The sequence below is a fragment of the Branchiostoma floridae genome, chromosome 2 (assembly GCF_000003815.2).
Source record: "Branchiostoma floridae strain S238N-H82 chromosome 2, Bfl_VNyyK, whole genome shotgun sequence".
NCBI classification, from domain to species: Eukaryota; Metazoa; Chordata; class Leptocardii; order Amphioxiformes; family Branchiostomatidae; genus Branchiostoma; species Branchiostoma floridae.
In genome coordinates, this window is record NC_049980.1 from 6,418,083 (window position 1) to 6,433,161 (window position 15,079).

The window sequence follows — 15,079 nt, forward strand, 5'->3', positions numbered from 1 at the left end:
TCATTTATCTAAGTTAATGGGAAAGTAGGCTACAGAAACTTTTAATCAGCTCACCGCCAATCACAGGGCCCAAACAGCCGCTAGTACCTCACTCCACACCAGCAACGAAAAAAAATGGTCGGATTTCAGATTTGAAAATAAGCATGTGGCTTATAGAGAAATGAAGCTTGTTGCGTGTGTAGGTTCAGTCTCTATGAAAAGCACAAAAAAAAATGTGCTAGGAATATTGTTAATTGCACGTTAATTTGACCTTGCTTTTTTTCTGACGGGCTTCCAAGGGTTTTGTTATCTTAAAATCAGGTAAGTCACTCATGAAATAGCCAAGACCAAATTGAAATAAGTAAATCTCAAGAATATTTGACACTGACCTCTGACCTCTCAGCTACATGACCTGACCTCTCAAGTACATTACTTTTACTTTTAGAATAATGTATAGCGGTAGTATTTACTTTAGGTTTGAGTATATCTTTCGGTTGTAGGTCAGGTTTAAGTGATGTTAAGGTGTAAATAGTCTGAATGTACTGTATTAATGTTATTTTATATAATGTGTATGTCTTACGTGTTTTACTCCAGGAAGACTAGTGATGCAGAATTGTACTCACTAATGGGGTCATTTGAATAAACAATAAACAAGAGGACATATAATTATACCTGTCAAACTCATTCGATCAAAAAATGACTCGTATTTGTTATTCATTTTAGGACTGCAAGAGCCCAAACTTAACGGAATATGTTGCAGGACTGGGAAAAGGTACACAGTTATTGTTGAAGGTAGGTTATGTAGTTATTCATTACTGGCCCACTGTGAACTACATATGAGAATCACAACTCTTATCGTTAGTATTATTTCCCTTCAAGCGGAATTTCATAAGTTTGTACCACGACATCACCTATCACCTTCTTCAGTAAGATACATACCACACGCACGGATCAACAAGATGTACCTTGGTACTTTCACGGCAAAGGAAATATATACAGAGAGAATACTCTTCTCCCTTGTTTGTGCTGAACAAATGAAAGGAGTATATCTTAAAATTTTACTCTAATGGTCCTGTTTAAAAGGTTGCACCAGAGCATTGAAATGAATAAGAAGGCTAATACGTTGCAATGGAAAGAAGGTCATACCAACAGATCACATGAAACAGCTTAGTCTTTGACTAACCCATCAACCTGCAGACAGAAACACGGAAGCATGCGGAGTACAACGAGCTGATCTACTCCACGGGGTCTAAGAAGGGGACAACAGTCAAGCTGTTTCTCTGTGGAGATGGGCAGGTCGGTAAAACATCTCTGGAAGCCATTCTAGAAAAGGTAAGGATGAGGACAATGACATATCATTCCATCAACTCATTCCTTTTTCATGACTTGATTAGTTTTCTTTTTCTAAACGATAACAAAACGATCTAATCTCGACGATAAGTAATGGCAAATACGATTTTTCCAGACCGGCTTCCTTGAAAGAATTGTGTGGAATGTCAGGTCCTGGTACAAAATGCATACGGGGGACGTCTTCAACCCAACCCCAGGAGTTAATGTGTCAAGGAAGGATGTGCTGGGAATCGGAAGACTTAGCGTGCATGACTTCGCAGGACAGGCGCAGTTCTACGTCACACACGCCATGCTGCTCCGCACCACTAACGCCATCTTCCCTGTCGTCTACAAAATCACAGATGGTGAGGACGAACAAAAACGGCAGGTAGGAAACATTGTAGAAAAAATCACTTGATGAAAGTTTGCATTTCAAAGGCTGGTTAAAAAGATTTTGTAGAAAACCATAAGCTTTTTACTAAAGCTACGTAAACGTGTACAACTTCTTTTTCTTGTCAATGGTAGGAAAAAAGATGTAACAGATGGTATTAACCATTTATACGTCACTGCAAGGTTTGAGCTGAGAGTGAACCTTTGTTTTGTTCGTTTATTTATTTTGCACAACAAAGTGATAATAGATACAGAAAAGAATGTATAAAACAGTTGCAGGAGGAGGTGAAAACCTTAACGGTTTATGCTTTGCCCTCCACCTTTAACCACACAGTCCTCACCTTTAACTACACAGTCCTCCGTCATCACGATAGGGTATATCAACAAATGTCATCGCCCATGTAAATGTTAGGCAAATACAAAAGAATTGAAATATATTTGCAATTCTTCGCTTCCAGATCCACGGCTGGCTGAGTTTCATCCACTGCAGTAACGCAGACCCCACCAACAAACCCCGGATCGTCCTGATCGCCAGTCATGCGGACAAGCTACAGGACCAGGAAGCAGGTCAGCTGATTGTTGACGATTACTCTAAGGAAGTTCATTGCATCCAGACGGCAGGTTTGATCTACAAGCGGTAATAGTTGTGTAATGAATAAATGAATATCAGCCTTGTTCTTTGTGTTTTTAGGTCTCCATCGAGCCACGGCTCTGGTGGAGCACTACAGGAAACTATTCCAGGAGGCACTGATTGTGTCGCAGGAGGTTTTCCTGATCAACTGCCTGAAAGCGGGGTCGTCTGAGATACAGCGGCTGAGAGAGGTGTTGTCAGAATTCAGGGACGATTTGCTAGAGGTAGGGACCATGGTGTTTCTCTATATAGTAATATTGCATCTCTGCTGTGAAGAACATGGTTATTGGTACAACGATTTATATTACACTTAAGTGTTACCTTAATTGTAATCAAAGGCGGTTCATCTCGTGCACGTGACCATTACTGTCTACGAAAACAATAGTGTCTGTGGTTGATATACTAATTACACTCTCTTATCTTTTGTTTACAAAAACAGTGATTTATCTGTCCGTTCATGAAGCTTGACGGCACCTTGAGGTGTTAAAAATTGGCAGCTTAAAGGCAATTCGGATGGATCAATGTCAGTCACAAAATATACAAAATGTTGAGACCCCATATAGATAGGAAACATCTATTCTATCTGCTTGCTATTATCATGCAGGGACAATGCACATTAAGTATCCCCTTGGATACGAGCGATAACTGCACTGTTGTTGTTGAAACTTATTCCGTGATATTAGCTTCATTAAGTTGGTAAATGAGCAAATAATTGTCATACGTATCAACCTTACCCAGTAACTTCTCGCAGCGAAAAATTTGATAATCATATGTATCATGCCGTCCCAGTTCATGACGGGGGTACTGGGTCTCCAGACTGTTGTGTTGCTTGCTTACGTTCAAAGTTCTAAATATCCCTTTATAATGCCTCGCTTAAATGCTAATGAAAGCATGAAATATCGACTGTGCTCAGTATAGACGAAGGTCTTTGCGTTTGAAATTCAGGATAACCTGTTCGATTAAAAAAATATAACATTATTTGTATGCAAATAACAGCAAAGACCGGAGGTTCCCAAGGTCTGCGTTCGATTGCTAGGAGAAATTGAATGTTGGAGGAAGGAGAGGAAGACGTTCCCAGTGATGGGATGGCAGGACTACTTGGCCTCTATGGAGCATGCTACTTACGGCACTGTCAAGGAACGTATTGTACAACTGGCGACATCTTACCTACATGATGAAGGAGAGGTGAGGCTATCTTGCCACTTTGAATGTGATATACATGGTTATTGTTAATGTTATTTGTATTTGTTAAACCAGTAACAGCTCGAGATTAAAACTCAAATTGTTACTTAAAATTTTAGCGGAAGCGCTATATGAGTTGAACTTTATCTTCATTCGAAGAATGATTCAATATTTTATTTAGATCATCTACCTTCGCCACGAAACCGACTCGTTGGTAGTGCTGGACCTCCAGTGGCTGTTCACATCCGTGTTCGGATCTCTACTCGCCCCGGACAACTTCGGCAAGATAATTGACAAGATAAATCGGACTGCCGAGGACCATGTCACACTGGAGGAGCTCACCAGTGTCTTCAGTGCAGCTGCCGACATCCCTCTGCTAATCAAACTCCTCCAGGACTTCCAGCTCTGCCACACGTACGACGGTCGCACCTTCATCCTCCCAAGCCTGCTGCAGCAGGAGATGGAAAAGACGGCGTGGTCTCCTGTGTCCAGCAATGCTATCTACTTCGGCCTGCAGATTCGATGCCGTACGGAGATCGACAGCTTCTCTTGTGACCTGTTCCCGCGGCTGCAGACGCTGCTGATGCAGGCGCACCCGGGCAAGCTCAGTCGGCCTCTCCTGTGGAAGGACAGCGCCAAATGTACTGATGGGGAGGCCGGAGCACTGCTGCAGATCACACAAGACAAGAGGCAGCTCAACATCTTCGTCCGGAGCACGAGAGGTATCAGGGAACATTGCACATCTCTCATGGACCTGCTGAAGGACATGACGTACCGCCTGCTGCACGAGACCAGCCCCGGAGCCAGGTCACGGGACATGGTTCTCAGCACCCTGGATCTCCTGGAACACAGACCGAATCCTCACGCCTACAGCAGGGAAGAGGTGGAGGCGGCGGCAGCAAAGGGTGAGAACCTCGTCCATCCTCAGAGGAACGTCCCGGAGAGAGTCAAGGATCTCCTGTTGCATCTTGGCAGCCTGAAAGGTGAGTTTAATTATCGTTATGGTTCAAGCACAAGTTGCATAAATTGAATGAGATAAAGAATGTTGTTTACGGATTCCGATTCTAAAGCAAGTGTAGATGAGCATGAAGTGTTTTTCGTCTCCACTTTTTAGCAATCTTGTAATCTTGTGTCTCCACCTTTTGGTACTCTTGTAATGTTGTGTTTCCACCTTTTGGTAATCTCGTAATCTTGTGTCATTTGAATTGTTTTTTTTTTTTATTAATCAAGCAGAAATTCGTTTATCCATGTTTCATTACAATCACTTGTGTGAACCCCGTTCAATAGTTTTAAGGTAATATATTATGTGATCCTGGTGGTCCTGGTCATTTGAGTTTCCTGTTTGTGTCCAATTGTGTAATATTATTGAAGATGATTTGCAGCTACATTTTCCCCTTACGATAGGCATGCTGGGACGGGTAGCCCAGAAGAGGCCGGAGCTAGTGGAGACCCTACGTCACATCAACCCCATCCTAGACCACCTCCGCGCTGATGACGTCATCAACTTGGACGAGAACGACCGCATCCGGGCGGCCAGAACTCCCCAGGATGCAGCGCGCGAGCTGCTGGACATCCTGGAGGCCAAAGGTGAAAGGGCATGTGTCAAGTTTCACTCAGTCCTTAAGACATGTGATAAATATGCTGCAAGCCTACTAGTGGAGGAACAAATGTCTGAGGAGGGGGCTGCAGCAAATTAAACTATCACAGTACATTGTTGTAAGCCTTTTTTTATTAGCCAATGGCAAAATATGGAAACATAAAATTTCAATTACTATGTTTATTAGAAATAGGTTATTGGAGTTTCAATTTCAATTACTATGTATGTTTAGTAGAACATAGTATGTTGGAGTTTTTTTTCTTCCTAAGAGCTGCCACCTACATCGGCTACATACGGCGGTGGCGAGATCCTAGAAGCAGCCCTCCAGTCAGAAACTCCGAGGAAGGTGTCAGATAGACATCGAATCGTAAGCAGATAAGAGGCTATACTGTTTGTGAAAAAGAAAACTCCAATGTCTTATGTAATTTCATTGTCTGCAAGCTCCTAATGCTACATTGAATGCCATGGTGTATATGGTATCCTGAGCCTATGCGCAGCTGATTGTTTATAAAGAATATATCATGATATCCAGTTTCTATGTTTTCATCATTATAATGAGATGAATATGCTGCAGGCCTCACACATCAGCCTGGGCAGCCTGTCACTTCATCAAGTTATACCAATGATACCATCACTGTGATAGTACTGTTGTTACAAACCTTAATTAAACACAACAATGAAGGAAGTTAAGCTTCTTTGTGAACTTTAACACAGAATGAAATATTCTACTCATGATGTTAAGGCTTTACAGAATAAGTCCCTCTTTTTCTAGCTTACAGACAGGCTACATGCATATTAGTATGGTCTGGCTATGATGTCTAAGTATGTATCACTATACGTCAACCATGTATGCTGTCAATTGATAAGACGAGGGTGGGAGCCGGTGCAAAAAATGCAGGTACAGGTACAGTCCAGGTCCAGGAGATCAGGTCTGGACCTGATTGTCTGTGAATTTATTATACTCAAAACAATGGAAATGCTCCATTTCGCTAAAAGAAAGGTTCTGGTAGGTGCAGTATCCGACGTCCATTGGCGTATCAAAACCCTACATTCATGTTAACAACACTAACTGCCTCTAATTTTGATCAAGTTTGGCATAGAAACTTGGCAGAAATGACTACCAACTCTCCTTTTTCGCTCTTGTTATATTTACTTGGACGTGTGAGCCCCAAACCACGTAAATGTCTGCCAGTATAATTTGTTCATTTTCGAATCGGTCGAACATTCGGTGCACTGATTTTTTTTCAGGTCCGATTTTCGAACCGGTCCAACATGAAAAACGCGCTTTTGTACCGCTACCCACCCCTAGATAAGACCATTTGGCGCATTGTGCATGCAGCATTTATTCGTAATAACGCCAGTGGTGATTCTGGACAATGAATTAGTTGTAGGGGTCATATGCCTCTTTCTACTTTGTTTGACAATCAGAGCTTAAAGTATGTTACACATTAGCAAAGTGCATGCATACAATGTATTTACCTTTCTGTCTGAGCTACTGATTTAGGCTCCATGTTTAGGTTTTTATTAGGACAATATGTAGCGCTGCATAACTATAGATGTTCAAGGACTTTGGGGAAAAAACTACTTGTGACAGGTGATGATTAGCAGTCAAATATTGCAATTCAGTTGTATACTTTTGAAATGAAAATGTGTGAATTGCACGTACAAAAGACAATTTCCAATGTATTTTTCTATGCGCTAAAACACGATGTTCTTTACCTGCTTTCAAAATTACATTTTTGTTACCCTTGGGTTCGTATTTTGAAAACGTTGCAGGATGTACAACAATAGTTTTTTTTCTTTATGTATGAATTTGTAATGCTCAGAACAATACAGGATATCCAGCAGGTGATCCTGCAAGACTGTACATTTTGAATAAAACTTACTTCATATTGAGTTTTTGGTCATTCAGCAGTTTCAACCTCTATTGGAAATGATGGCCACTTGGCGGGTAGAAATTCGGGTGACCCCAGACTTGATAGTTGTGATTTGTCATTTTAAAGAGTTGACATACGCACAATAGGCAAGGGGACGACTTCCAAGGACACAGCTAAATGTCTGTTTCCAGAATACTTCCCAACGTTGACGTGGTGTTTCTCGTGTTACTAGGTTATACAACGATATGTTTTGGCATCCGTCTGTCTCGGAAGACAATGGAGGCAGACAGGGTGGGTTTAAGGCGACCCGTCTGCCTGGCCTGCACTTTTTAAGGTGAAGGAGGGGTGTGCACTTCCTTCTCCACCACCCTCTCGTCCACTGGCGCACTTAGTCCTACAGGGGCAATTGTTTGCAACGTGTAAGACGGCCCCAGCAGATGCAGGTTTGTTATTTGGAGTTTCCGTCTCCTAGGAGGACTTCCGACCAAGGATGTAAGGGGTTCCTCCTACCCCTGACTCGTGTGTCATGGCGGGTGCGTCATGCCCGAACATGCCCCTATGGCCTGTCACCACAACAAGGCCTGTCACTGCCACTAGCCAAAGCTATGTACTCATTTACACCTGAGATAGGTGAGGAAAGTCGTGTAAAGTGCCTTTCCCAAGGGCACAAGATCGGTGACACGGCAAGCGGATTTGAACCCGGGACCTCTCGGGCCTGAGACCAACGCGCTCCCGATCGTGCCACGCGGTCCCACAGATGATATGTAAGAAAGTTTCATAAAACGTACTTTATTCAACGATTAAAGAGTCTAGCTTTGTAATGAAGAAACCTGGGAGCAGGGAGTAACGTCATTTTGCTGAATCGTTGAAAAATACCAAAGTTGCTAAAGTATGAATAAATTTTCCTGTTATTTTGATATACTAAAGCCTACAACCGCCAGTTATGTTTTATATTATGGACCTTGTGGCCACCTTGCTTGAAGATCTGTTTACTGTACCATGTTGAAAAGAATGTTACAGAAGAGTTAAGTACCGCAGAACTGTTCAAAGATTTTTGTTATTGTAACATGGAAAATAAATTTTCTCATGAAATTTAACAAAAGCCCACGTTCCTATTGGAAACTTTTATGAAGGAATACTAACGTTACCCTTACCTAAGACTGGCATTGTACAAACGTAGAAAATTCTATTTAGAATAGACCAAAGATTTTAGAGGGAACATAATTATGTCTTATAGTTTTATAGAGCATGTGCTTTACAGAACCATCTTTATGTCATTGGCATTTGTATTTAAAAAAAAATGTATTCCAACAGTCTCTCTTGGAGGAAAAACTGTTAAGTCTTAATTCATTTCCTTTTCAAAATGTATCGTCTAAAGCAATGAATGAGCTGTGAAACCACCTGATCCCCACATCTGTCAGTTGTCCAAAGAATTAAAGATAGATGAAAGATTTGTGATGCTGATCTTTACCACATCAAAGATGGATACAATATGTTACATTTTTCGGGCACTCCTCTACAACGAACTGGTAATCTTTTACATCTTTCTATCCATGAAATATGACCACTTGCAGTTAAGGTGTTTATGAGTGACTATTTTGCAGGAGTAACAACATTACAAGCTACCCTAACGTAGAAAGAGAGAGGACCGAAAAGTACGCAGTACAGGGTAACATTTATGGGAGTGTATGGATCAGTGAACAAGTTCTATGAGGTGCACAAGAAGAAGCCCAGCCAGTGTAACCAGTCTGGTATACTATGGGAATAAAGATCAAGCTTCTGCTTGTTCAGATGTTGCTGTGTTGTTGTCTTGCACTGTCTTCTCATTACTAAACATATTACAATTAACTAGAAGAAAGAGACAAATCCCAAGTAAAATGGAGAAGAACATGTACAGATCAGTCGAAAATGTGTTCTTTAAAGTGAAAAGTAGTTAGAATTTTGTCCCTCAATAATGGAGGTTATAAATGAAATGCTAAAGGATTTTACTTTAAAAACAAACAAATTAATTATGTTCTGAAACACTATTTGATGATTTGCGAAATACCATCTTCCATGGTATGGGGCAGCAAGGTCTTCGAGAAAAATGTTTGAACAAACAAAAAAAATAATTTCCTATGTGTGACTGAAAGCCCTTTCCATGTCCTTGGTGCTGAACTGTTCGTCAGCACAACCTTGCAACAGTGCACTGACATTCAGTTATTGTGTACAGTAGGAACAGTATGACATATCTGGCGTTATAGACAAAATTTTACAAAAGGGAAGGCCACGATTTCACACTTAGAGGGCACGAAGCAGAATTAAAGCGATAAAACACGGTATCACAACAAACAAGACGTTATTTCTGAATTCAATGATACAGTACGTGACACTGATGAAATCATTGAAATCAATATACATAATAAGAGTAGCGTTTCTTTGACAAATAATTACCAGAACACTCTATTCATGCCTGTATTATGCGTAAGACCCGGTACCTCTGTTTAATAACGTTACATTCCCTGATTGTCAAGAAAAGTGTTTTTTCTTCTTTCTTGAAGATGTGTATGTGACAGGAATGAACTACAATATAACTTACCCAGTAAGGCTACCCAGTAGAATACTGTGAGGCATTTGGGTATGCCGCCGGATAGCTCTGCGTAGAAGAGTGGTACAAGTTAGCAACGGTGGTCCTTGATAAAACGTGCCAACCGATTTGTGACCTAAACTCACTAGCTAGCAGTAAACGCTCATTATGATACTTAGAAGCTGAACAACGTCTTATGTGCACGCATTTACTATCTTTACACCAACATCGGATTGTCCACATATAGCCGACAGGAAACCAAAAACAACAACAATGGGCGCTTTGCTATGACGTTACAACAGATAGAAGTTTACCCCATATTGTCAGATATTCGGTATAAACTTTATCTGCTTTCAAAGTCAGGTGAAAATCAATGCATGAGAATGAGCATGAGGCATCAGTAAAATTTACATGCTGTAGCCATATAACTCAAATGACAACAATAGTTGTACAGTGCGATGGCGCGCTGATACAGAAGCTTCACCTTGCGGTCAGAATTATCATTACCACTATTCCAGCGAAAGGATATTGATTTGTTACCTGTGATTGGCCAATTTGATAATGTCTTATGCATTCTCTTTGGCAGAAGTGCTACCAACATTGACCAATGGCGGCGTATCAATTTAACACCTACAGTAAAGTCAATCCAAATTTCCCGTCTGTCACAGCTTTGCTCAATCATATTGACGGATAGACTCCGCGTCAACCAATCGAAGTCAAGTTTTCTCTCCTACATCACTGAAAGGTCTGCATTTTGCTTTTTGGTCACTAGGGGTCGCTGTGAGACCGTGAGCAATCAACTAGCAACTTCTTTAAAAAAAAAAACATTGTAGGTGACGTTTTGTTGCTTTAACCGTACTGAAGACTGTTGTTGAAGTGGCACAGTTGTTGAATAGCGATTCACCTATTCTAATTTCTAGCTCAAATTTACTTCTCTGATAGTTTCTGTCAAGTTTCGAGCTAGAATTTGATCGATACCAGGGTTGCGCTCGGAGGAGGAGAAGGGCAACATCAAATCTTGCGACTCATGTTAGAGATAGCCGTGTTGACTTTAGCAGGATACAAGGATACCTTTATTTCCTGGCTCAACTTAGACAGGTTACGCTGGTAGAATGAGTCTGTTCTAAGATTTTAAAACCTGCTTAGACCACAGTAAGTACATTTCGTAGATGCTATCCTCTGCACACTACAAAAACAAGATAGCATAAAAAGATGCCATCATATTCAAACTTAGAGATCATAAACCGAAGATAACGCTAACAAGATTTCTTATTTTTCTCCACCCAAATCATGAAAAATGCCATCCAAAGTGTTTACGCGCTGTGTCCCCAATAAAGTTGCATTCCCTGTCCTTGGTGCTGAATACTATCAGTTGGGTTTAATACCGCTAAGAATAGTTACAAAACACACGACAGACCAAAAGTTACGGTACAGTATGTACGGGATCTTCGGTCTTTCGTGGTTGATATCAAGGAGGTTTCAATTTTAACCTCATAATCTTGCTATCGATAAATTGACCTTCCTGCATGCAACGAAGAGAATCCTGGCCTTCAATTGGTTGAAAAAGTGTGCTGTTGTTACTAGTACTGATCTGGCTGATGCGATTGGTCAGAAGAATATATTGTGCAGAGCCATTGGTTATCTCGACTAATTAGGTTTAATTGTTGCGCACGGTCTTTGTCGGGTACTGCAGGTGGTCGGGCGAGATGACGTCAACGTTGTGGCGCGTGGAAAACGAAACATTCTCACACCTGACACCTGCATTGGAAACTTTATAGATCAACGCAAACATCTTGGACAAGAGAGTTTGGAGAAATCTTGTTTGGGAAATACTTTTCTCACACCCCGCTACATGTTGACGTACACCATTTTACAACCAGTAACGTTACTAATTAGTTCTCTTACAAGCTGTCACAAACAGACTTCAGTATCTTTAGCGTGCGTTTGTTATGGAGATTCTCAACCGCAAAGGATATTCACACCTATCATATACAGATACCACACTCTATGTTAAAATTGTCATGATGAATTTTGAAATTGAAGGATTATTCTCTCTTGTTTTTGATTAGACATTTCTGTTTTGTGAATTATTTCTGTTCAATCATTTAACGTTATAACGTTATACTATTTATTTATACTATGTGTGATTATCAGTTCATTCATTTAATTGTACATTTCTCAGTTCCATTATATTAATGCTATACATTTTGCACTTTGTTTGATGCTTTGTTTACCTGGACCGCTTTGGAAATTGTCAAAAATTGCAAATGGTGCCACCAAGGTGTCCTGAAAATGAAATAAATGAATAAATAGACCTAATAAATAAACTCACTTCACAAATCAAAATGCAGCAATACTTAATGTTTTTCCAAACTTCCGCTACAAGAAATTCCACTAGACCCTCAGTCAATCTTCTACAAGTATGTCTATTTGGAGCTGTGAACCCTATTTTAATAGTGGAACAGTCCCGCAAGCTCCTATTCCAACAGTGGACTAGTCCTACCTATTGCATGATGGGACATATCCTGTGCAGTGGGAAAATCAAAATGGCTGCCGATCGATCGAAACGGTACCAAAAGATCGATTTTCTTGGCGAAGGACAGGTAAAATTTGGACATTTTAAACGTTTTACAATAGCTAAAAAAGTTAACTTTAAGACGGAAAAATAACACATTCCTATTAGGTATGACATAACTTGATAACGCCCTTTTTCTGTTGTGGGAGGGGGGCACAACACAAAGTTTCTGCTATGAACTTTAAGGTCTCAGAACACAGTTTTTCGGGTATGGGGATTTACATGGTTAAGGACCCCAAAGTGAGGTGGTTCGACGACTCAAAACCTATAGTAGGGTGCAGATACAATTCACAAGAATTTAGTATGTTGAAGTTGAGGGTGCAAGCTACAAAATATCTGAAGATGAGCATAGATTTGCCGGCTCGTTTTTCCATAACAGACACTTTGATTTGACCCCCAGCGGAGGTCATGGAACTGCAGGCGGCGAACAGGAAGTGCCGGTAACATATCAAGGCGCAAATTCCCGCCGGCCGAAAAAGCGACGTAATCCAACTTATACAGTATGAACACCGATGTATTCCTCTACTATTCACCACAGATTCCACCTCGCTGTCGTGCACGGAAGAATAAATACGGCCTTTGCAAGTACCGCGATGCACTATTTTAACCAGAACTACTTTTGGGGACGGGGGTCGCGGATAAATACTGTGTTATGAGACCTTAAGTATTTTGCGCCTGGCAAATTATGATTGATATAATTTTCTATCTAGTCAAAATTATAGTATATGCTTGCATTCAATGATGTTTTGTTGATTTTTTTCTCTCTCCCTCTTTCCAGTTTGCCACTGTGTACAAAGCAAAGGACACCAAAACAGGACAGATAGTTGCTGTGAAAAAGGCAAGATCTGGGCCATGAATTTGTGTCTTAGAAATTTGTATGAAATGTACATTATTTATACATATCATGTCTGTCTTGTTACGAAGATGAGGGTAGGAACGAACGTGTACAAGCAAAGTCTAAAGGTATATTGTCAGAGAAAAATAACGGCAATGATCCCAATTCTTACACTGACAGTAATACACAGTATGACAGTATGATTCTGTCAATAATACAAAAAAATGTGTAATTGACAGGATCGATGCGCAGGTATTAGAATGCATTATTATACTCCCATTCAATTAAATACTGTAATTGCTTACTCCATAGTGTCAATCATAATCATGGAATCCAAGTTCTAATCTGATTTTTCTTTTTCAAATATCCATTCTGAATTTCAATAGTTGATTACTCTTGCTAAGGAATAAAACTGTCAATTCTTTTTTTTTTTTGCACCATCTTATCATACACAGGCTTAGGGTTTTATAAGGAGTTCAGGTTAGGGCTGACTTGATCATGGACATTCTGTCAATAGTGCCAAGATAAGTCCTATTGACAGGAATATCCTGTTTATCATATTGTGAGGAAATTCTTAACAGGAGCATCGTGTCACTAGTAGTACCCCAAAAGATCTTTTTGAATGGAATATCCTTTCGACACTCCATAGCCTTCGCCATTTTTGTATGGCAATGAGCAGCAGTAAATGTATGTCTTTTTTCACCACTTGTTCCTTTGTCAACTTACAGATCAAGTTGGGGCAAAGAGCTGAAGCTAAGGATGGTAAGCTGTATCCAATGCTGTATTTATGTTGAGTTAGAGACTTGATGCTGATAGAACTTTTAATTACTAATTAAACTACTGTAAATGCATAAATGTTCGCGGTGGATTAATGTTCGCGGTTTTCGCGGTGACCACATTACCGCGAACTTAAATCCACCGCGAACATTTTTCTATAATGGTATTAGACTGCAGTCTATGGTGTTACCGCAAACTTAAATCCACCGCGAAAAGTCCCTTTTCCCGCTACCGCGAAATTAAATCCCCGCGAACTTAAATGCATTTACAGTATATGTATCATATATGCTTTCCACCAATTCTACAACGGTAACCATTGGGTTTAATGCTACAGGTAGATGACTGTTTTTTTTTCTGTTCAGAACTTCTCCAACTTAACTTTTATGTATCTTTTCCTCTACCCAGGCATTAACAGAACAGCACTTAGGGAAATCAAGCTCCTTCAAGAACTCAGTCACACAAACATAATAGGGGTGAGTTACACCAAGTGCTATGGTTTCCTGACCCTCCAAACAAACAAAATTCTTCTAATAAAATGTGGTCTAGTAGTAAGAATTATTTTTCCCTTAAAATGTCAACTTTTTACTAACATTTTCAGAATCTCCTCAGCATGGAAGGGCCATGACCCCCTTCCACACCATCCCCCTGAAAAATTGGTTGCTTCTCTACCTTACCATTATCATTTACATGTGTATGCTCAGATAAAATCCTTGCTGTAAGTATAACCCTGTTAATGTTCCTGATGATAGCTGACATTTTTTTTTGTATCTGTTGTGTTTATTTTTTGTTTGTTTGTTTGTTTTGTAGCTCTACGATGTGTTTGGGCACAAGTCGAACATCAGTCTTGTGTTTGACTTCATGGACACAGATATGGAGGTAAGCAAGGGACAGTTAGGGCCAATTCAAATACAGTACTAGTACTGTAACATATAGTTTTGAATGGATACATTGTATATCCGTGCTAGAGGATCACTGGAACAGATTCGGACCTGTACACAGCCAAGAACCTGGATAATGAATAAGGATACTGTAAATGCATTTAAGTTTGCGGGAATTTAATTTTGCAGTAGAGGGAAAAAAAGGACTTTTCGCGGTGGTTTTAAGTTTGCGGTAGCACCATGCACTGTAGTCTCTTACTGCCATGGAAAAATGTTTGCGGTGGTTTTAAGTTTGCGGCCATTGCAAAAACCGCGAACATTAAACCACTGCAGAAGTTTCTGCATTTTACAGTTACTCCAATAAGATCGACGATGGACTTAGACTTGTCAGGCATCAGTAAATGTTTGTATAACTTTCAATGAAATAGAGACAATTGAATGTACAAGTGAATTTCTTTGCTTT

The 15,079-nt window shown here is 40.3% G+C and overlaps 2 protein-coding genes across 3 annotated transcripts in view; both read left to right on the top strand.

Annotated features, from left to right (window-relative positions):
- Window positions 1-6,487, top strand: part of LOC118410191 (death-associated protein kinase 1-like) — a 23,659-nt gene extending 17,172 nt beyond the window's left edge. For both annotated transcript variants that reach the window (XM_035811733.1, XM_035811734.1), the window contains exons 9-16: window positions 703-771; window positions 1,177-1,311; window positions 1,445-1,696; window positions 2,157-2,265; window positions 2,390-2,553; window positions 3,326-3,514; window positions 3,693-4,494; window positions 4,916-6,487. In XM_035811733.1, the coding sequence (XP_035667626.1) occupies window positions 703-771; window positions 1,177-1,311; window positions 1,445-1,696; window positions 2,157-2,265; window positions 2,390-2,553; window positions 3,326-3,514; window positions 3,693-4,494; window positions 4,916-5,208 (2,013 nt within the window). In that variant the 3' untranslated portion in view covers window positions 5,209-6,487. The remainder of the gene's footprint in view (window positions 1-702; window positions 772-1,176; window positions 1,312-1,444; window positions 1,697-2,156; window positions 2,266-2,389; window positions 2,554-3,325; window positions 3,515-3,692; window positions 4,495-4,915) is intronic.
- A 5,511-nt stretch (window positions 6,488-11,998) lies between these two features.
- Window positions 11,999-15,079, top strand: part of LOC118410199 (cyclin-dependent kinase 7-like) — a 43,833-nt gene continuing 40,752 nt past the window's right edge. Inside the window, exons 1-5 of the mRNA XM_035811749.1 lie at window positions 11,999-12,154; window positions 12,905-12,964; window positions 13,690-13,723; window positions 14,144-14,211; window positions 14,546-14,614. Of these exons, the coding sequence (XP_035667642.1) occupies window positions 12,062-12,154; window positions 12,905-12,964; window positions 13,690-13,723; window positions 14,144-14,211; window positions 14,546-14,614 (324 nt within the window). The 5' untranslated portion in view covers window positions 11,999-12,061. The remainder of the gene's footprint in view (window positions 12,155-12,904; window positions 12,965-13,689; window positions 13,724-14,143; window positions 14,212-14,545; window positions 14,615-15,079) is intronic.